Source organism: Ptiloglossa arizonensis, chromosome 1 (assembly GCF_051014685.1).
Source record: "Ptiloglossa arizonensis isolate GNS036 chromosome 1, iyPtiAriz1_principal, whole genome shotgun sequence".
Taxonomy (NCBI): Eukaryota; Metazoa; Arthropoda; class Insecta; order Hymenoptera; family Colletidae; genus Ptiloglossa; species Ptiloglossa arizonensis.
Window position 1 is genome coordinate 28,181,267 of NC_135048.1, and position 22,701 is coordinate 28,203,967.

General features: G+C 36.9%; 5 protein-coding genes and 1 long non-coding RNA gene across 14 annotated transcripts in view; 3 read left to right on the top strand and 3 right to left on the bottom strand.

Moving 5' to 3' along the window:
- Positions 1 to 2,174, bottom strand: part of 14-3-3zeta (tyrosine 3-monooxygenase/tryptophan 5-monooxygenase activation protein zeta) — a 46,402-nt gene extending 44,228 nt beyond the window's left edge. Inside the window, exon 1 of the mRNA XM_076304313.1 lies at positions 2,055 to 2,174. The gene's annotated coding sequence lies outside the window, so the exon portion shown is untranslated. The remainder of the gene's footprint in view (positions 1 to 2,054) is intronic.
- Positions 637 to 3,914, top strand: Rplp0-like (ribosomal protein LP0-like). Of its 3 annotated transcripts, none has more exons than XM_076304663.1 (4): positions 637 to 768; positions 2,908 to 3,212; positions 3,291 to 3,527; positions 3,597 to 3,914. In XM_076304663.1, exons 2-4 carry the CDS (start codon positions 3,021 to 3,023, stop codon positions 3,753 to 3,755), a joined length of 588 nt encoding a protein of 195 aa, XP_076160778.1. In that variant the 5' UTR covers positions 637 to 768; positions 2,908 to 3,020; the 3' UTR covers positions 3,756 to 3,914. The 3 variants fall into 3 exon arrangements, with proteins under 3 accessions (XP_076160778.1, XP_076160866.1, XP_076160696.1); XM_076304751.1 differs by having other exon boundaries at positions 675 to 772; XM_076304581.1 differs by lacking the exon at positions 637 to 768 and adding an exon at positions 2,577 to 2,741.
- An 11-nt stretch (positions 3,915 to 3,925) lies between these two features.
- Positions 3,926 to 5,606, top strand: LOC143143658 (uncharacterized). Its single transcript, XR_012991216.1, has 3 exons — positions 3,926 to 4,062; positions 4,158 to 4,319; positions 5,498 to 5,606. It is a non-coding gene; the product is annotated as an uncharacterized LOC143143658 (long non-coding RNA).
- Positions 5,607 to 7,355: 1,749 nt separating this feature from the next.
- Lpin (phosphatidate phosphatase LPIN) lies at positions 7,356 to 14,916 on the bottom strand. 5 transcript variants are annotated; one of them, XM_076327769.1, is made up of 11 exons: positions 14,319 to 14,915; positions 13,717 to 14,122; positions 13,136 to 13,605; positions 12,928 to 13,064; positions 12,597 to 12,805; positions 12,114 to 12,293; positions 11,234 to 11,767; positions 10,820 to 11,157; positions 10,213 to 10,716; positions 10,008 to 10,111; positions 7,356 to 8,238 (listed from the first exon to the last, which is right to left on the bottom strand). In XM_076327769.1, the coding sequence occupies exons 1-11, from the start codon at positions 14,505 to 14,507 to the stop codon at positions 8,088 to 8,090; spliced, it is 3,222 nt and encodes a 1,073-aa protein (XP_076183884.1). In that variant the 5' UTR covers positions 14,508 to 14,915; the 3' UTR covers positions 7,356 to 8,087. The 5 variants fall into 5 exon arrangements, 4 of the variants coding, with proteins under 4 accessions (XP_076183884.1, XP_076183759.1, XP_076183682.1 ...); XR_012994360.1 differs by adding an exon at positions 8,987 to 9,555 and having other exon boundaries at positions 8,099 to 8,238; positions 13,136 to 14,122; positions 14,319 to 14,916; XM_076327644.1 differs by having other exon boundaries at positions 12,114 to 12,290; positions 13,136 to 14,122; positions 14,319 to 14,916.
- Positions 14,917 to 14,954: 38 nt separating this feature from the next.
- Positions 14,955 to 22,690, bottom strand: LOC143143522 (uncharacterized). 3 transcript variants are annotated; one of them, XM_076304881.1, is made up of 3 exons: positions 15,637 to 15,663; positions 15,310 to 15,472; positions 14,955 to 15,223 (listed from the first exon to the last, which is right to left on the bottom strand). In XM_076304881.1, the coding sequence occupies exons 1-3, from the start codon at positions 15,646 to 15,648 to the stop codon at positions 14,955 to 14,957; spliced, it is 444 nt and encodes a 147-aa protein (XP_076160996.1). In that variant the 5' UTR covers positions 15,649 to 15,663. The 3 variants fall into 3 exon arrangements, 1 of the variants encoding a protein (XP_076160996.1); XR_012991189.1 differs by lacking the exons at positions 15,310 to 15,472; positions 15,637 to 15,663 and adding an exon at positions 21,922 to 22,690 and having other exon boundaries at positions 15,088 to 15,223; XR_012991191.1 differs by lacking the exons at positions 14,955 to 15,223; positions 15,637 to 15,663 and adding an exon at positions 21,922 to 22,690 and having other exon boundaries at positions 15,335 to 15,472.
- On the top strand, positions 18,219 to 19,956 carry LOC143143614 (uncharacterized). Its single transcript, XM_076305091.1, has 2 exons — positions 18,219 to 19,137; positions 19,243 to 19,956. Exons 1-2 carry the CDS (start codon positions 18,847 to 18,849, stop codon positions 19,303 to 19,305), a joined length of 354 nt encoding a protein of 117 aa, XP_076161206.1. The 5' UTR covers positions 18,219 to 18,846; the 3' UTR covers positions 19,306 to 19,956.
- Positions 22,691 to 22,701: the final 11 nt, after the last annotated feature.

Genomic DNA, 22,701 nt, shown 5'->3' on the forward strand with positions numbered 1-22,701 from the left:
CGTTGAAACGAGTTCTGTAGCTTGTAAACTCTCCGTGAAATACAAAGCCGAGTCGAGCTTCGCAAGTAACGCCGAGAAAAATTAAATCCAATAAGATCGTCGAGTCTTACAATATTCTTCCAAAATTGTCTAACAATTTTTAATTTAAACGATACTCGAACTACTTTGCTATAGAAACTAATGGAAAAAAAAAAACCACGACAGGGACCGGGTTCAGAGTGGAGAATGGACGCATTTTAAAACACGGTCGATAAGAGGAACGTCCAGGATGAATGGCGAGGAGTGCCACTACAAACTCGCCAAAACGAATCGTAGAAAAGAATGCGGCGACCTCTGCGACAAAAAAGACTCGTTCGTTACGCAAATACGTACGAGCGAAGAGCTACGCGAACGTCACCGACGTGACACGATGAGACGTGGACCGAGCGAGTAAGCGAGCGAGCGAGCGAGCGAACAACGGAAAGACAGAGCAGGCCTGTCGTCGGCCTTGGCGAAAAGAGTAGACCTCGGCAGTTGGAGTTGTTCGATGACCGAGAAAGAGTAGGGGAAGAGAGCGAGAAAGAGAGTTCACGGTCCCCCACTACGAACGAACGCCTACCTTCCGCTAAAATTGCCGATTAACGTTATTCTCGCTTCTGATCACGATTACGTCGTGAACGATCGTGCGTGAAAAGAGTAATGTTGCAGCGTCGCGAATCCCGCAGCGACTGATTAATCAGTATAGGATTTTTACGTTACGTTGTCTCAACTATGTAGAACGCACTTCAAGTAGGTAAACTATCGATCTGGCACCCACGACGCGACAATACCGAATAGACTATAAAAATGTTGCTAGAGATCATAGAGTTTTGTATCAATCGTAGAAATCACGTTTAATAATGAACCTTCCTTTCTCTCTTTCTTTAGAATACTTTTAAAAAACTGATTTTTTCCAAATATTAGAAAGTGTCTTTTAAATAACAACCGACAAGTTTTACCGAAATAGATACATTTCTTTTGAACATACACGCGGTAATGGAACGAAAATCACGATGTTCCTACTTATCGACGTTCGATAGAACTGCACAGCGAGAAAAGGACGACCAAAGATTGATTCGCTTGACACACCGATCAATATCGAGTTGCTATGTGAGAAGTAATTCATGCATTGTTCAACAACATGGAGAACAAAATCAAATGCAACTGTCGACATACTACCTTCGTTAGTCTCGGTGGTGTTTATGAGCCAAGACGTGTTGAAGTAATATCGAAAGCACGATGATCGGTTCACTTGTCAAAGGGCGTGTGCTCGTCGTCCCAGCGCGTGTACGCCGCTACGAAGAAGCATGACGCGTGCCTATGCTTTATCGCGATTTCAAGCGTAAGCAGGTCGGATATCGTGTGCGAGAGAACAGGCAAAAGCTGCCACGCAATGTATCTCCGATTTCTCCGTACCATATAAGGGGTCAAATATCGAGAGAAAAAAAATCATTTGACGAAGCATCGACCGAGTATTTGCATTAGTGGCTGTCATTTCGCGAAACTATGACAAAAATATTGTCGACCGAAAACAGGTTGAACGACGTACACAGATAAGAAAAAAAGAAGCAATAATTTCTAGGATTCTTAAGCGAACGAAAGACAATTTCGTCGCCGGCTATGTAACCAAGATGGCGGCAATTGAATCGTACGTTAAGGCTGGCGCGTCGCGTGCGTCGCATGCATCTGTGCGAGCGGTAAGCGACTGCCTTCAGACGGTCTCACATCGCACGGCAACCTAACGAACTTTGCCAAAATGATGATCCGTTCGACAAATGATCGAGGCAATACGTAGATCACGCGTAATGCCGAACCGACTCTTTCAACCACGAAAATTCAAAGAAACGAGCCAGCTATATAGGTTATTTCGAGCGATACGAGAAAAGGATCGGCGGATTGCATGGCTACGGGGTTCACACGGCTCGCTGTCGAATACACTTCGTATTAATTACAGCCGATATTTCATGAGACATCGTGTTCAGCAGCTTTGTCAGACTCTCGCGATCGTATGCGGTTATATCGGAAAAAGGACTCACCTTTGGAGAGTTGTGAGCGGCCTAGAAAATCGAGGCTTCGGTGAATTCAACGGCTCCCGTCCACTACGATCTCACAGAGTGCACTGGCGCAACGAGCGGAAGCCGCCATCTTGAACTGCGTTCACTTGACGCTTTCCGCTAGTTCGAAAAACACTTTCATGTTCCCGCCATTTCTCAAACCTATCGATATAAATTATTTACTTACGATTAAACTTAGCGCTTTTACAGTCTCTGAAAAAAGTTTTTATTTTAGCACAAGTATCTCTGCAGTTATGATCATACATGTAAAAGTCAACGCTTACTATACAATATTAAAGATTCTGATGTATATATAAAGACGTAAATTTCACTATAGTTTTCCAATTAAATTATATATTTGACTTATAATAATATATAAATTTAAATAACGGCAGTGAAGTAGAAAAACTTTGTCTATATTTTCATAACGTTATTTACATCGAATCGATGATAATGATAACTTTTATTTATTTGAAACGATCATTGACCAAGAGAGGAAATGTCAAGAAACTCTGCCGGTATTTGGGCCACTATATGGCGCCATTTCTCTTGAACGTGGGTTCTGTAGCACATGTTTACTTGATTGATAACGCATTTCATCGATTTATATTTTGGTGTGATTTATAACATATTCCTACAAAATGCCAAAGTCAAAAAGGGATAAGAAAAGTAATGTTACTTCGTACTAATCTGTAATCATATTGCCAATCCTTTCTTTATGAATCCGTAGTTTTTAGACTAACCTAAAAGTGTAATGTTTAAAATACAACTAATAGTAGTATAATTAAGCTTTCATATATCAGCAAGTAATTGACAAATTTGTTATATCTTACAGTATCTCTCACTAAAACAAGTAAGAAAGGCCTTGACTTGAAACAACAAATTGTGGAAGATGTTAGAAATTGTGTTGAGAGATATACTAGGATATTTCTCATATCTGTACACAATATGCGTAATAATAAACTTAAAGACTTAAGAGCAGAATGGAAAGATAGTCGATTTTTCTTTGGCAAAAACAAGGTGATAGCATTGGCTTTTGGCAAGTCACCACAAAATGAAATTGCAGAAGGAATATATAAATTATCGGAAGCATTAAAGGGACAGTGTGGATTACTTTTTACAAACAGAACTAAAAAAGAAGTATGTACGTAAATGTTAAAGTTTTATTAATCATATATAAATACATACATCAATTATACATGTTTATCTCTTGTTTAGGTATTACATTGGATGGAAGAATATGAAGAAGTAGACTATGCAAGGTCTGGTTTTATTATAGATGAATCTGTAACACTACCCGAAGGACCTATGCCAGATTTTTCACATAGTATAGAACCTCATTTGAGACAATTAGGAATGCCAACAGCTTTGCAAAAAGGTGTGGTAACATTATTAAAAGAGTACGTTGTATGTAAAAAAGGACAAGCATTGACCCCAGAACAAGCAAGGATTTTAGTAAGTATGATATATTACTTTTTGTGAGATAACATAGTAGGTGATTCAAACACATCTGTTTTGTTTCAGAAATTGCTTGGTAAACCAGTAGCTACTTTTAAATTGACACCATTAGGTCTATTTTCAAAAAAATATGGCTATAAACTACTTTCTTCTCAAGGTGATGCTAAAGAAAATATAGAACAAATGGAAGTAGAAGAAACAGAAGAAACTGATAATACAGGATGACCATGTTCTACTTTTTAAGACATATGAATTTGTATGTAGATAAACATACTTTGTATACCATGTACAGAAATAAATTTTTCTCCCTATAGATCATATCTACAGAAAAACATGAAGTTATACAATAAAAATAAATTTTTAAAAACAAATGGTGCAATGTTATGAAGGATTAGGTTTTTATAACTGTTTAAAAGACTAAAATTATGTAATGTCACAATTGTAATTATCACTTTTTTCTAACTTTTTTATTAACACTACTATGGCAATACCGGTATATTTTACCATATTTTGGATAATCGGGGTTTTATGGGTAAGTCATAAAATTATTATTGTAACCTATATCAATCAAATTATTGGGTATTTTCTGCAATATAAATTTATATTGTTTTATTGTGATACATATAGACTGTATACTATTGGTGCTCTGAAAATTCACAAAATAATAGCCGCAAAGTAGTCTTTGAAGTAGATTCAAATAAAAAAGGTAGCGCATCATCCATCGATTCTTCGGATATGTCAGGCAGTGAAGAAGCTATAAGGCGTAATAGACTAAGGATGAAGCACGAGGTACATTCCGTGACATAAATTTATTCCCCGTGAGGGATAGTTCTCTAGTCCAGCTATCTCTTCATTATCACGGTACTTTTGTAGAAACGCAAAATGGTATTATTTGAACTTTACAATAGGTTATCAATGCAACGAATAAATTATGGTTTGTTAAATACGTATTATTGTATTTTAATACATATATGTATATATCATTTAAATAAAATGTACAAAATATTGTTTACGTAAATCAGAATTCGTTCTTAAAATGATACGACAGGTGTTCAATACATTGATAACCCAACATACAATTAAAACATTTTAGAGTTGTTGACAGTTCTTATTTTCTAGGACTTGGCTTGTCTAGATTATAGTTTAACTATATAGTTTAATACTCAGATTGGTATTCTATTTACAAAGAAGATGGGATAGTCATCTAACGATGAAGGAATTAAACTGGTATTACACTTCATTCAGCGACATCAACGGCAAAACGCCTAATGTGGAAAAATGGTTTTCATTTTCTCGCTAGATGGTGTCATCAATTTCTATATACCGACGTTACAGATAATTTTAAAAAATTTACTTTCTACGACAGTAGCTTCTTTTTTATTAAAAAAATAAGCTTTGGCCTAATAGTAGTCCACAAATCAAAGATCATACATTCAAGCTAATGCACATTATGGTTAATAGGTATATGAATGAATGTGTAATGTCGATATTTAGAAATTACTGGCGTCGTTTAGCAATAAAAATGAGAACTATTTCTTTACAAACTTAGGTAATTTGCTGCCGTTGACGGTGCAAAATAAAGTTTTAAGTGTAATTCTAATCATTTACAAACATTAGACCATTATTTCTTAAATATGTATCATTGCGTTTTGAGAATGAATTTCAATAAGTCTAATCTAGACACGCCGAGTCCTACGAAATAAAAATTGTCGTGCAACTTCATTATATTTTTTTTATAATAGATTATTAATTCTGTGAATAATTTGTTCATAAAAATCGTTAACAATATTTTACATCTTTTGTTTAAATGGATTACAAGGACTAGATAATTATTCCTCACGGGGCACGAATCCATGTCACTGAGCATACATGTTAATATACGTAATGTTAGAAAGAATTAACAGAACCTACTGATATTTTTAATTTTATCGATGAAAATGATTTTTTGCAATTATTTTTATTTGCAGAGCAAAACACGTTGGCCAAGTAGGATTTCATTAACGCAATGTAATGGTATGGCAAAATAACATTTAATCCTTTGCATCATCGTGCAAAAGAAGATGGAGCTAGAATTTGTTTCAAAGTGTACGTGAAAAAATAAAATTATTCTATTACAAGACTGTGAAAGTTTGAACTTGACAATAATTATTCCTCTAATTTATAGTTTATTGTTACAATAGATACAAGATATATGGTTAATACACATACGAGCTTAGTTATATAATATAATGATAGATAATCATATTAAACCAAACTCACGATAGTACGAAAATCGCTAAGTACATTATAGAATGTGTAACCATAAAATTTCGAATGCATTAACGTACTTCATAGAAAAAAAATATGTGACATAATATCAAATTTTTACGAGATTAACAATTAATGCTTTTCGTTATTCAAAACAAAAAATTGATCAACAAACAAAGTCTGATAAAAAAATCTAAAAGAATTGTGTTATACAAAACATTAATTAATTAATTCAACGATCAGAAATATCCTATAAAATTTATTCGTTATGTAGAAACACGTATTTGTGTAAAGATGTACTTATCTGATAAATATTTGTTTATCTAGTCAAGCAATACGCAAGATTATTGCGAAAAAAGCATTCGAAATCTTATTTGTGATTTAATTACTGCTAAGGAATATTGAGATTTTATATTAATAAAGGTGCTAGGGGCACGTATTCGAAAGCGATTTCGTTCCACTTATATACTTGATTGAATTTACATCAGTACTGTTCAAGTGTCGTCGGTATGTAAACACAAAACTTCAATTAGAAAAAAAATCTATAAACGAAATTATAAATAAATTCAAATTTATTTGTACTAAATATAACATGATTAACAAAAGAAATAAAATAATACTAAAAATTAAACATTTGATAACTTACAAATATCGTTCTACGATCATTAGAATTGTGTACACACTTTACAAAATGAGAATTAAGGTATTTTTAGATTGAGTAACCAAACATCGTACAAAGAATAACATGATTACTTTTGCTGTTACTTCTTTCGTTCATTCATTTTATCAAATGGAATCATTCATCAAAAAATGTTTCTGTTTCAAGCAAAGGAGATCCACAAATCATATTTAGAATATGATACATTGTGCCGTCAAGTAACCTGCATCTAAACTAGCATCGGAATATCGATGTTCCTTTATACAATTGTTTATTTCAAGCTTTAAAAGCTGTTACATGTATTATTAACAACCCATTCCGAATACAAATCGGTAATATTCGAAACTCAAAATACTTTCAATTCTAGTTTTCTTTGGTCGAACAAAATTGTACTTTCTCACATTTAAATGTTACGAGCTAAAACGATATTTAAAAAAAAATTGCATTACTCCTGCTGTCATTGTTGTAACTATAGTTTTGTAACGAAAAACGATAACCTATTCTACTTCACTAACGCGTACCTTTCGGTGATGCATTTTGAAAGACACAGGTGTAGAGTGTGTGAGTATATGTATGTATGATGTATGTCGTATGTATGCGCGTATGTGTGTCGTGAAAACGACAATCCGAGAGCACATTTACATTAAACAGTGAAACTTACTCACTGCCTATAAAACAGGAGTAACTCGACATAGGAAACTATACAGAAGCATTTTCCTCCTTGCGAACTTGTCTTTGTACATTATGATCGTTCCGACAGCCTGTTTGACAAGTATTAATTTGAACGAAATATCACAACACACAAACGATTACATTCTAGGATATGGCAATCTCACAGCACACTAATTCAACAGAGATCTCGTATAAAAATAAATAAGGATTTCTTTAACGAAATATTCGATAAAAATAAACTAAAATAATTATGTAAATTATATTACAATGTTAGTTTCTCGTGTGCCAGAGTAGTTACGTTTAAAAGATTTTTACCATTACAAGTTTCGATTAAAATGGAACGAAGTTCATCAAGATGTGGACGAATAGTACGCGCCTTAATTAAACTGCTTTGCGTGCCTACTAACGAGCCATATTCTCTAGCACAACGAATCTTTTTGTAAACGCAACGATTACAAATCATAATAAACCATTCTATATGTTAGCTTATCACCATGTTGTAGCTGACTCATTGATATTGTATAGAAATATTCATGCTGTGTCTTACGAGACATAGCACGTACGCGAAACACTTCGATCTTTTTTAAGTTTGTAATTACGTATAGAGTTTTCACTACGGATTGGGTCTTAAAATCAATTTAAAATCGTTAGTAATTATCATTCTCCTGTACTAGGAGAACTGGAATGTACTTAAATTCAATCGTAGGAGACCGATTACGCTCACGCTATTCGTATATCTTTTAGATTAATGGCAAGAATTGTTGCGCATACATATTTATCGTTGTTTGGTGTCCTTCGCTAAACCGAAGCACACCGAATGCCAAGCCTATGACCGCATTCTAAATATATTAAAAAGTCACACCAGTCAAGAACACTATAGCCGATAATACATGGAGTATAAAAAGTAGCTAAATATGACGATCGTTTTCGTATTACGAACAAAGTACCGTTTTGTCATGGCGCAACACGCGCATTTTTTCTTAGGTAGTTTGACTTTGAGCGTAAAGTTCATCGAGTGACGGCACTTCCGGTATTGGGTCCCGCCAATACGCAAAATTACTAAATTCGTCCGCAGCGTCCTCTCTCCAGGCTGGGAAGAGATGATCGACTATGAAGCTCATGTTTGAATATCTGAAAAAAATAACAAGAAAAATATCATACGGCGAACTTACTTGCAACACCATGTACGATGATGAAGGTTGAAAAACACATGGAACAGAGGGCAAACGTCAAACGCTTCGTTATAAACGGTAAGATACGCGCGCGCGTTATTTAATACAGGGAACAAATTACTGACAAAATAGACATTTATTTGATTGTTACCTCGATGAGATTAAAGTTTTGAAATGTATGTGTGGAATGATCATTAAGGTCTGAAACCTGTATCTCCGTTGAGAAAAAGAAAAACAGGATTTTGCAAGCTATTGCGGCTCGGGAGAATTTGATCGTTTGAGAGAAGGTACTGTTCGGCAGAAACTTGCATGCAAAAAGTTAACAAGTGAAAATTTTAGTTGTTGAGAATGACTGCTGAGCGAAATTCGGAGAAGCGATAACGGGTTTCCTCCATGCGCAAATTTGCAACTGCATAGGTAATATGTTCGAAGTACTTGGTTGAAAATTCGTGCACATTTGGATAAGGTACAAACCGTTTCATAGTACACATCGATGCACCTCAAACTCTTGTTTCGAGAATGTTCAACGCGCCTGTTAAATTGTATTAACTTTTAAAAACGAACTCTGAGCAAGGTTACATGGCGATAAAATTCATTCAAATTGCACCATAACAATTAAGGCGATAGCAACGTTAGGATCGCTAAAGATAAATGGACCGGTGAAGATGGAAATGATAAAAAGCAACTGTGTAAAAACAAGTGCTTACCCTATAAATTATAAGACCATAGGTAGGAGTTGTTGCACAACCAAATACCTCAAAACATACTAGTCACATCTAACCAACAACGGAATTAGACTTTCAACTATTCCACCTTGAAAGGTACTGCCATTGGAGAAATTATTTTTGACTAAACGTGCAGGTACTACTCTCCTTATTAGCAAATATTATATATACCACTATGGAATATACGTACAAGTATACGCGGATGTTGTTGCATTGTGTAAAAATTACATACATCACGAGTGCGTGTACTATTTACCCTAATATAACGACTTACTAAAAAACTATATAAATATCACCATAATTCAATATAGAAAATACATTGTACGGAATAATATCCCAGTCATGAGGTAGCAAGTCATTACGTATGAAATTAAATTTCCAGTACCCATGGCACTAATATACTGTTCTGCAAGTATCGTTATCGAAACATTATCAACTGAACTAATAGAATGAAACAGCTATTATGGTTGTGCCGCCATCAGTATTGATTGTTGTTTCGCATGGGCAGCAGCGGGAATAACTCATTGACGATATCACTCTGACACGCGTAGCTGCAATCATAGAAATATCCGACCTATCAGTACCACCCTTTCTTTTCAATATCCAGTATGGAAACACGTCTTCCATGTTTTCGCTTTCTCAAACAAACTTGGTACTTATGTTCGGTTCCTTTTGCGTCAAGAGTACCAACAAATAATGTCAGTTAACAAACTATATTCTATTCTATTGTGTAAAAATGCACTAACGTATGCGTACAATTGTCAAAACTAATGTAAAAACATGCAACAGACTTTATAACATGTTTTAACTTATTGGCAATCGAATCAATAACTTCAGTATTGTACACAACATGATAAATTAACGCGCGAGTAAATATTAGATGGAACACTATGTACACGTGTTCATCTATTTGATCGAATAATACTAAAATAATGTAAATTAGCAGAAATAGTAAAAATAATAATTAAAAATATTATATATACATATATACGTAATTACTTACGAAGATTGGAATGTCTGTGTCAATTCATGTTTCAATTCACCTCTGTGATTTATAGTGAATATCCGCATGGTAGGAATTCCCACAGCTCGATATGCCCAAACATCCTAAAAATATAAAAAGAATATTAATATTATAATATTTATACACCCCAATATAATTTTATGTAAACACAATGACGAATCAAAATGTTGAGAAAAATGTTTACATTAATTCGGTTCCCATAACCAGCATAGAAAGGCTTTGAGCCTTCAGGGAATAATGCTTGAATATCGCTAAGACAGGATATTTTGAATTCCTCCGGTTTCTTTTCTATGACTTCGCGATGGAGTGCTGAAATTAAGCTGGTTGGATTCAAAAGCAATGGCCCTTCGGGGAGGGATAAATCTCCCTGCTTAATGCTCTTTAGATACTCTCTGGTAACGCTGGCTTGTCCGATAGCTCTTGCCGAGAGATACAGCAATTTATAGCCATTATTTTTTATCTTTGTAAACAATTGAGCCACTCCTGATTGTGCCCAGTCTTTGCCAACGATTGGTAAAATGTGACCCAATACATCAGATTTCGTAATAGTTCCATCAATATCAGAGATAACGATCTTGTCGTCCCATCTCCATTTGTAAATGTGACATTTACAACGAGTCGTGCCTTGATAAGCGGTTGTCACACTAAATACAACTTCATTAGCTCCGTCTTTTAAACTGAGACTTGCCTGTAAAGAAATAATTCGTTCGAAATAAAGCTTGTCCTGTACTTTAAAAAATAATTCGCAAGTGATTTCCGATGTAATATTGAATAGCAGTATGAGTACATACTATTTGTGAAGAGGACAATCTCAAAGTTTTACGGTATTTTTCAGTAGATTCATAGTACAATCTTCTTTCTTTGGGTATTTTAACTCCTTGCGATTTATTTAGATTACTATCGGAATCTTCGCTGCCGCTATAACCTTCACCCTCTCTTTCGCGGGTTTCCTCAGTCTTAGCGATATCTTTTATTAATGTTGCACATTGTTCTGCAGTCTCAGTTTCAGTGGGTATAGACTCAACATGCTGATCAGTCTTTATTTCCCTGTTTGACATTTCGTCAACTGAAGTATCACCTTCCTTTGTTTCTATCAATTGCTCGGAAGATTGTATACTGACTCCATCGGCTATAACGTTTAAGATAATACTTTACAAATTTATATTACAGAATGATAAATAAAAATAAAAATAAAAACGATTTACTTTGACTAAATTCCTGAGGTTTTTTAGGCGGTTGTGTCGATCGCCTCCATGTAAACCATGAACTGTAACCACTTCGAATTTCAGGTTTGCCACTACTATCCTGCTTCTTTTCTTCGTGCATTGGTAATGACATACATTGCGCGTACAGATTTTCGATTGTACCTTGCGGTAAATGTCTTTGAAAAACAGCATAGGTCATTACAATCGGGCAAGCGGTAGTCCAATTATAAAACTTTCCATTAATTTTTACAACTAGATTTGGATTCTCATATAATTTTGGATCTGAGCAAATATCCTCGAAATGAAGCAAATTTTGATGAAAAGCTTCTTTGGTTGGACCATTTTCAGAATCCAAACCACCGCATAAGGATAAACTAATGTCCATATTGTTGTCAAATATAGAATGTTTCGGTTCCTCAAAGTCGCTATCCAACGATTTTGGCCCACCAATAGCTCCCTCAACGCTATTTGGACTTTGCGGTAGACTAGGTCCATTACCGGATTCAGTATCTTCTTCATCCACTACCTTCCCATCTAGAAAGAAGAAAATGAGTTAATTATTTCAGTTCGCACATTTTATATGTATAACGTAATAACAACCTCAATTTCACACGTTACTATTTGTTCAACCTTAAGTACATGTTACATATTAAGTATGTAATTTAAAATAATTAGTAATTCTTATGCATTATAAATGTTTTAGTAAAATGAAAAAGCAGCAATATGCAAATGTTTGGCATTTTTTAGTACAATACATTACACGTTAAAAGATGATGTAATGATGATGCAATTAATAAGTATGATAAAATAAAATGAACAAAGGTAATCCACTATTACAAAAAGTCGTTTATCTGCTGAAGCTAAAGCGAATTATTTGTACCTTTAACCGCTGTTGGACCTCTGTGAGAAGAAGGAAAATAAAGAGCAGCAACTTCGGGGTCCAGTTCGTCGGCATTAATATCACTAAGGTAAATTCCCTCGGATTCTGGATTATGTCTTACACGAGAAGTCTTCTTCATAAACGAGAACATACCACTGAGCATTGAACGATGTGCCTCTGCTACCATTGAAAAAGCAGTTAGCAAAGTATTAGCCTAAGCGTGTGACACGATGCTTATTGCGATGAAAAAATTTCAAAATGCAATGTTATTATCACTTATATTTAAATGTATAATATTGAGAAAATGGTGGTTAGTATTTGATAATGCATAAAATGTAAATTGAGATAATAAGATAAATGAATTTATACTTGTAAATATCTACCCAAATGTTTCTTTGGCAACACACAAGAATTTCAATTATATTGAAAATACAAATTTTGAACGGTAGAACAATAAAAATGAATATAAGCAGGTTTACTAACTATTGTTTGGTTGATTAACAGAGGTCGAAGAATTTAATGAATTTCTATGAGAGGTAAGTGTTGTGTCCAGGGGTAGACTTGGCAATTCACCCCATCTCCAACTCTGTTGATGGCTTTTATCTTCTCCTTCCGTACCTTCTTGCGTGATTTTGCGCATTTCAAACTCTGTGTCTGACTGAACAGGTGAACATGGTCTAGAATCTTGATTCCTATTGAATATAACAAGAGTACAATAATTAATTTTGCACATAAATAGAATTTTGCATTCACATTTTCTACAAAATACAGAATGCATTTACATTCATACATACAGGTATTTAAAACCACTTACTTAGTGACTTCGGTATCGCTGAAGAAATGAAAATCCGTTTCAGGACGTTTTTCTGCCGCTTCTTGCACAGAAGTCATAGGTTCGGCAGGAACGTTTTTCTTCTCCAGTTCTGAGTTTGGATTTGCTCCCTTTAACATCTTTAATCAATGCACATATTAATAAGCAATGCTAAAAATAAAATTGAATTTTTTAAATACACTCAACTTACAGATTCGCTGAGAGATTCATCTGCAACAGATATATCGTTTTCGCTCATTTCCGTTTGACTACTGCTGTCGTTGCTAGTTTTTCTTTGAGATCCCTTTTTCTTCATAATGCTCTTCCTCTTACGTTTTCTCTTTGTCAAATTATTATTCTTAATTTCTTCAATGCTTTCATCTTTGGAATTTTTTTTACAGGCCGACGAGTTTGATTCATCGCTCGACTTTTCCTTCCCGCTACTTGGTACATCGTTTGTGATTGGTCTAAAATCGTTCTTTACTACGCTAATTTTACGAATTCTGTCAGACGAAGTCACGGCAATAAATGATTTAGGTGTTGACACAGCTGGTTGTGTTTCGTCGTCATTTATTCCATCCATATTGAAGATTTCTTCTTCAGGTTTTAAGGAATCCCGTTTCTCATCTTCCTTTTTCTTCCAACCATTCAACAATGCTTTTTCAAACTTTTCCCTTTGCTCTACAGGTAATTCAGGAAAATTTTCTTTAAATAACCTATCTTTTTCTTCATTTTCCAGAGCTAAATATTGTTCACAAATCATTTGCTGCTTTTGCAAAGTGGACATATTACCAAAATTTTCCTTGAACATTTCATCTCTCTCTTCCGGCGTTAAAGAAGCAATTTGAAGCCATTTTTCCCTATGTTCCGCTGGAAGATCTGAAAACTGCTCAATTAAGAAGTTTTCCCGTTCATTGGTTGGTAAAGCCGACATCTGCTCCCACTTTTCTTTCTCAATGAATGACACAGACGCTATAAGAATCTTGTCTCTTTGCTCCTGGGGAAGGTCAGAGAGAATGTTGAACCCAGACGATGGAAAACAATTGTCGTCTGGAATGGGTGAGCAAGCCAGATGAGGCGGAATTTCTGTATCAGTTGGAGAACCACTGCAACTAACTTCCTCGACAAAGAAAGCTTCTCCAGAGTCTCCTAGTTTCATGTGAATTTGCCTAGATTCTCCATTTATTTCTATGTCCACCTACAAGAATAGATTCAGTAAATAATTAAGTAAATGAAAGCTGTACATTCCGTAAGCAAATATAAAGCAGGTACAATGAATATTAGACAAAAGGTTTAAAAAATTAAAATTCATTGGAATCACACTTTGAAGATAAACGAGTAGGGTAAGAATTTTTGTCACGAATAAACTGTACAAAACAAACACAGAAACTCACCACTTTTTCCCTGGAACGAAGTACACCAAGTTTTCCGAAACGTACGTGAAAAGGTGAACAAGTGAAAGATCCGTCTGGTTGTTCGACGACGACAACGTCAATGGCACCGGTGAGCGTCGCCGCGTTGATTTCATTGTAAAAATCGCGAAAATTACTTATAAATTTACCGATGTAATTCATGCTGTACATCTTCGAATCAATATATGGGCAATGCCACTTTTGAAATAAAATTCCTGGTGAAAGATTTCACCACGTTACGACGACGAACGCGTTTCCAAAATACTTCAAATTTGCCGTGACAGCGAAGGGACGTATCTTGTTAGAGGTCTTCCAAGAAGAAAGACACACTGTCCAAAGTAAATTTCGTTCTAAAATTTACCTAACCATATCGAGACATCGGTATTTGCCCACATTCACCAAACTTATAAGTCGCGACGTTCCTCGTCGGAACAAGTTGAACACCACGGTCAATACTGAAACCGAAATTTTACGGTTTCGTGGTAGAACCGAGACTCCGTCACTGATTCCGAGGGAAACGGTTACGAACTGTCAAGGATTCAAAGCCGGGTAAATACGTCGATCAGAGACCGAACACGAGCAAGTATATCGCGCAAATTGTCCACTGAAATGCGCAATTTACGAATACAAGATCAAGGTTGAAGGACAGGGAACACGATCCCTTCGAAAGGGCAAATTCGTAACACAGACCGAACGCGAATCCTTTGTTCTTGAAAGGTTCGTTGAGAAATTCGCCCGACACCAGCAGACGGTAGTCGAAGTGACGTTACAGGAGGTCACGTGCAACGTCTCGACCAATCCGAGCCCTGATACACGTCGGTCAATAAGACCCGATGCCACGTGACGAGACTCGCTGTCTACCGCGTTCTTTGAATCACACTTCGGACCTGCAACAGAAACAACGATTATTAGTCACTGAAACTGATTTTATTCGGAAATATTTTACGTACTATACGACTTTGATTACTATTACCAAAGACGTGTTTCTTGTTGCGAACGACAATTGAAACCTTTAACAATTTAATACTCAGTGACGCGGGTCCTTCCGTTTCTAATCGTTCTCGAACGTTTCGCCAGTAATACGGACTAGAAGCTTCGACGAGTATCACGCATCGGATCGTGATGCAGGCGAAATCCTACAAGCGCAAAGTTAAAACGAAGCTTAAACGTTACGTAAGCCCCACGCACTCGTTTCGCATTAGCAAATCAAAGGTAACGGGTTTACACTCCACCGACACGTTTATCATTCTTTTCGATAAATTGATCATTAAACTCTTACGTTGGTAGAATTTCGACTCACCGATACAATCATCGTGAGTGCTGCACTTTGTTTCACGCGGCATTTGAACAACAGAACAAAAGAATGACCCGTATTCGTTAATTGGCAGCATCGTTAATTGGACTAGGTGGTATTGGGTTTGAAAAGGTTGTTTGTACCAATTTTATTGTCTCGAGCGAACGTGGCAAAAAGGTGTACTGCTTTCTCGAAGCTTGCGTAAAAGAGAAGGTTCGCGGGCGAGCGAATGCGCAAACCTCAGGGCCAAGAAGTATTTTTCTATTCGGACCGTTCCCTAAACGTTTACGCAAACTCTGTCAGAGCGTTTGGAAACCGTTCCAAAGAACACAATTTTCCCAAGTAATTCGTACCGTGTTCGTTGCACTTGTAGCACAAATATACGTTGTACGGAGAAAGCGAGCACAATTTAATTTATAGTTTGTTTTGTTGTAACGATGACGACAACAACGATAAAGAGCTTAAAAGGTCTCGATCGGAAAAAAACTGCATGCGTAATTTTCGTCCAATCTATAATGTGGCGGAACGATCGAAATTTTATTGAGGCAAATTGTCGCGATAATTTCGGTCAAATTTAGAACGAAAGGCTGCATTGAATAACCGTTCGAATTCTCGAGATAGATGTCTCGCACGAAACGATTCGATATTGCGTAACTGGGCAGACTGCTCGTAAACTCTTTAGATGAGCGAGACTGACAGTTGGACGAATTTCAAGAAATTCAATCGTTAGAACAATATTCCCCCAACACTATTTGGAATTTTCCCGTGTGACGTTCTCTCGTGTGTTGTTTTGATTCTCTGTCTCTCTTTCTTCTTGTTTGCTTTTTCTCTCGTTGACATTGAGAACCGAGTGTAAATATCGTTTAATGCTAACGGTTAGATCATTGACTGTCGATGTTTTTAATGATGGCGCAAATTCGTGTTATTTTGACGTTACCAAGATATATAAGATATTCAGAAACGATGTTTTTATGGGCTTAAACGTCTCTACGTATCAAGAATGAGAAATGGGTAAAGCTTGTCGAAGTTGTCGCTGGTTATATGCTATTCCAGTAGAATAGCACCGTCGTGAATCTATTCGATTTACAAGGCAAACTCGAAGTATTCCAGTGGTAGTAACGCCGACAGACATTTTCGTTACGATTTATATAGGTTATGGGTAACATAGGTTAAGCATTACACTTCACGATGCCATGGTTCCAATCGTAAACTTTACGAAATCGTGCACCTTCGTGAATGCGTCGAAATAGGTTAGACTTAACCTTTTCGCAGCATATATTTTTTGTATCTTGAGCTCACTCTTGGGATAAAAATCCCAAATTACAAAGCAATTATCGCAATCATTTAAAATGTTTATTTCTTGAGGATTGTCGTGGTAACACTACCAAAATATCTGCATTACCGTTAAGTAGCTTACAAACGCAACATTGTAAGTAAAATTCTGCAGTCTTATGAACTTCACTGCATAGTGTGAAGGTTAAATAATAGGGTAGATATAATAACAGAGGTATCTCGCCTAGCTTTTTATATTACCTAGTTCGTACGTGTTCTTTCCTTATTATGTAATAAAAATATTTTAATTGTATGTGTTGAAAGTCGAGGTCTGCAATCACTGTTTATCAGACAGTAACGATAAGTCGATAAACACACAACCCATTAAATAAATTATCTCGTTACAAAGCGATAGCTTTTTATGTAGATGTTTTTAATGAAGTAACTGAAAGCTGCGAAAGAAATCAATAGAATTAGCGGGTTTATTAGCATAATTGTTCAATCGAGTAGCGGAATCGGTGTATAACAAATGTTAAAGTTTCGTGTTCGATAAAAAAAGTAAGTTTGCAACGATCTAGTGCATGCATTAAAACAAATTTACATACATATCTTTTCTTAACTACCCGTACATTTTAAAAGTGAAATAAAGTTTTCGTGCTTTTTGAACCGACTACTAAAGAAATATTCGGTAGATAAGTGGTCAAGACGCAGGTGTTGCGTGCTGGTTTGACAAACACAAGTCGAGGAGAAGAAGAAGCAGCTGCTTCCGGGAAGAAACGTCCCTTTGTGCCAACCGTTTCGACGAACGATTCGCTCGTCCAAACGCTCGAAACGCCGCGTGTCTCCGCATTTGCCCAAGGAATCACGAGTCGGTGGCTTTGCATCCGCTATGTACATTCGTTGCACGCGATATCTAGACATATTCCTTAGCATACGTCGACCGACCAAAAAAAGCTAATTTACGCCGAGTATTACTCATTTTCGCAGTACCGCATTATCTTTTAACATTATCGCGATATCTCGTTCGCGATCAATGGACGATGATCGTTAATCGACGAACATTTCGTTCACGTTGTTGCGCAGAGCTTTTGTGTGTCTAGCTGATATTCCACGCTATCTATGGAGTAATCGCGTTACTCAGTGCACAGAAAGTGACTCGCGACATTTTATGCACGTGGGTTGAAAATTAGTCGCGCGCGAAATATTGTATGTAACAGAACGAACAAGTATATAATTTAATAAATATACCTCTTTGCGAGCTTACCGATTTCCGGCTGGAAGCTTTACGTAGCGAAATCGAGCGTATCACAGAAATGTCAATGCAGAGGCGCCTCGTTGGAGAATAAATTAATCTTTGGACGCTTGGGAACGCAATTCACGATAAGGAACAAAAAAGGACGACGATGTTCCTCTATCGAATGTTGCTCGTAACTTCGATCCGATAGGCAACCCCTGTCTATTACATCGGGTTACGACGACGCGTGTTTATGCAATACCAGTTTGATGGTTAATCGCGTACCGAGCGAAACGACTGTTTCGACGCGGAGCGTGAATAACGTGGAACTGGCCAGCGAAAGTAAGCTGTTCGTAAACCTGAGCTACGTTTGGTCGTTTTCTTTTCGCTTGTAACCTCGTGGACCTGTTATTGCTCGAAGGGCACGCACTGAACGATGTCGACTCATCCGAAAACAATGCACAGGATGTCTGAAATCGTGGACTCGAGCCTGCGTGTCGACAAGGTCGATTAGAACGCAAGCGAAGATCGTGAAAAATATTGTTGTCATTTCACTTTTATTTATTTGTATAACGAAGGAGGAAAAAGGAATCCCTTCGGCAACAGAAGTAAAATAAAACGAAGAGAGAATGGATGAGAAAAGAGAAAAATGTAGATACATGTGTGAGCATGTTCGAACAAATAAATGATAGGTTATATTTGGTAGTTACATGAATAGGCAAAACAAAGAAAAAAAAGTCGGTAGAAAGAATCATGACGTGGCATTAACCGGTATGAATCGCGTCGGTTTCCTTTTCACACGACGAATGATCGTTTGTATTCACAAGGAGAAAGGAAAACGTTTACTGGGCTGTAGCCGTTCGCTTTCAGAAATAAGCAGACTAAAAACTTTTACGAAGAAACTGTTGACCAGACGTCTGTTATTACTCTTCCGTCGAACAATATCAATCTTCACGACTTCGGAACGTGGCACAATAATACCTTTCAAGTTGGCACTAATGGTAAAGACATATATAAATTTTATAACGTTGGTTACTGTGTCGATTGTCGTAGATAGTGTTTTTACAAATACAATGTTTACTAGAATATCTAATTTCGTCCCTCAGATTGCTACAAAGGTATCCCCACCACTTCTTAGAATTACCGGCACGGAGCGAGGCGATGATTGAGGTTACTAATGAGTAACCACAGCAGGAAAATATAGTTTTTATATTTCTTTACTTTATCGTCGCGAAACTACACACAATTAGATTTGTGAGCTTCTTATAATACAATTGACACTAGAACATGTTCGAATGATATTTAGTTTGTTGATAATTGGACATTCGTTGATAAAACAAAATTAAGCGTCAGATATTACTGTAAGAACAAATTAAAATTTTTGTACGAAAAAGTTTCATTAAAACGTCAATTGTCGTTTCAAGGCTGTCTTTTACGAGTACAATTACGTAAAAAATATTTATTCAGCATTATTTACGAGTTTTAAAATACACATACAATATGTGTTTCTAGTTTTATTAAGTCAATGAATTGTTCAAAACGAATCAAACGAATTACTTTCTAGTGTAAAATAATCTAACGAGTATAAAGGTGAAAATATAAAATTTAGTGAAAACTATTGAGGTATATGTATTACTTTCCACAAAAATACAATGCAACTCATCCACGATCGTCATCGTGCAACTATTATGCATGACACGCGCCAAAATGAACAACTGTTAATTATACATCACTCGCTCTTACTGTTTTCCATTCACGACATTAATGCGTACAAACAAAATCGAGTAAGCCAGGAAGATAAAAGCGACTGAAAGACTTTATTAAAAATTCATGAAATTCATCTTCACTTCACCTATGAATTTCCTTCAAAATTTACATATACGTAAATTTAAGTAGTCGAACACTCCCAGTCGTAATCTATACAGATAGGTCCTTCGTCGAAGGATGAAAATTATGATCTGATATGATTAAATTTTTCTTTATATAAACTGACGTTTCTACTTACAAAATCGTTTTGTACTCCTCAAAAATTATTTTTCTCTCTAGTAATCTTTTGTAATATTGTAGATTTTATATATTTATGCTCGTATAAATATATCATAAACTAATAAAATAATATTGATATTTTATTCATTACAAGTGTACATATACTGTAATACGTGTAGTACATGTTTTTCATATTTGCATAACACAAAAATGTCTAATTATTATTGTAATAAATATAATACGATTATCGAGATTCTAAGAATTCTATGTTTACTTTCGAATTACTATTTTGCGCAAATTACACGCGTTGCAAGACGGTGGTTGAAAGCCCGCTTTCTTGCCACGCGTATGAAGTGTACTTAGTAATTAATTGATAATTTATCACGAAGAAGTCAAGCTCAGATGACTCACGGATGACTCAAGGATTACCGAGAGTTTGACGTATATATGTACATTAATCTTAGGGATGTGAAGCTGTCGCTGATGTTTACGCGGTTACTTTCTTTGATAAAATTTCCTTCAATGACTAATTATAAAACTTGTCTTCAGACATGATTAGATATCGTTTCCAGACTACTTTTGCAACGATAAAAAAATCGCGATTCAATTTCGCAAATTTATTGTTTACCGCTACCCCCACGCGGTTTCGCAGTGGGCCGTCGGTGAAAATTGGTTAAATATGGCGGTTGAGATTGGTCATCTCGCGGAAACTGAATTGCGCGAGTGACGCGTGACGATCGATAAACGCGCGACGTGTAACTAACGTCCACGCAAATCCAATTTTGGAACGGCGTTCGTTTCTATAACGGTAGAACATCTCTTTGTCGTTTAACGACCGAACAAGACTGCGACGTCCGTCGTTGATTAATAGTTTGACGAGAAAATATCCGGGTTCTCGATGGTTGGCCCCAGCCCAGATTAATTCGTCGACCGTGGACCTGACATTGAACTCGTCGAATCGTGTTACTTTTTTCTCGCATTCGTAAATCGGTGGAAGAGTTTCTAATCGTATCAATCTGAGCGTGAACGGTACGAGATGACCTTTGAGTCGACGAAAAGCGACGAACGAGAAACTTTTGAACTCGTTCGTACGAACGAACCCGCAATGGCGGCCTTGAGCTTCGCTCGCGCCGACGCTTTCGACGAAAATAAGATCAAAGGAGAGAAAACGTCTCGGATGAGTTTTACGAAACCGGTGACAACCGGTGCTCTAGCGTGCGAAGACAAGCGACTGAATTGTGCAACCGCCTCTCTTGTTTCCCACTGTAAAACCGGAAGCTATGGAGCACGGTCGTACGCGAAAAAAATTTTGTTTACGGGTTTTCGAACTTATCTAGTTCCGTTTTGGTTATCAAATGTATCGAGTACTCCTCCACGACGGGCAACTCTTTTGTACGGTCGCAATTGGTAATAATTATTAACGATGACTTTCGCAAATATTTGCAGACTTTAAATTTCTAATCACGCGAATGATCACTATCACGCACGTCTCATACACCGATGTTTGAGAGACTCCTGGAATTTCTCAGTAGCACGCGGTTTCTCGCTTCCAAAGGCACGGAGAACCCCGGAACCGGCGCATAGTTGGTGCAAAGTAGAATAGCAAATATTCTCGGCGGTCTTGCCAATTGGGAGAGGTTTTGCAATCCACCGCGCGATACGCACGCAGGCAGATAGAGACGTACGCGCGTGCTTTTCCCGCTCGATGTTCTCATTCATAAGTACAGCTCGTTCATTCAAGCGCGAAACGACTATTGACAGTGGAAGTATGACTCCTAACGACACCGATTTTTACTCACCGAATTGAAATCTCGAAACTGCTCCTCCGCAGTCGAGAGAAGAGACCGGCGATCCACGTATTAGGGTGACCCTTCGATGCTCGATGCCGGTTAAAAATAAAATGGAAGTTTTGAGGGAACACAAGTGATCCCGTTGCACAACTGAAATATAACTACTTGGTTTCTAGAACAAGTCGTCTCGCGAGCAAACTTTCAAAATGTTTTCTCCGATACAATGAAGAAAAAGGTTCGCGTGCTTGCGTACATCCACTTCGTGCGAGCAACCGAGTCGAACTGAAGCACCGACGCGAGAACCTCGAGATACACGGCGGTTTATCGTGCTTGCGGTGCGCGCGAACCGCTCACCGAATATACCAACACTCATGCGCCTACGTGTATTTGCGGGGGGATACACGATGATGCGTAAGTTCCGACACTACATTCGTAAGTATAAATTTTGGATGGAAAAAACATGTGATTCGTGTTCTCGCGGACAAGAGGCGTTCCAAATAGTCGTCGGTGTCAAACCAACGACCGAGGCTCCTTTCCACTTTTCGCTGCGGAAAGAAAGGACGCAAAACACCTCGGATCGTTGACCTAGATTGTCGGTCGAGTAACCGACCACCGATGACGACTTCCATCGCGATAAACACATGTCTCGATGGTTAGAAAAACATTCCTTTCGCCTTCACACCACCGGGACCTGGAATCCATCTCACTTCTTCCCGTCTTACGTGCTTGCTCCTTTGTTCTTCTTCGTTCGTGGCTGAAAAACACCACATAACCCGCTATTTACCCATT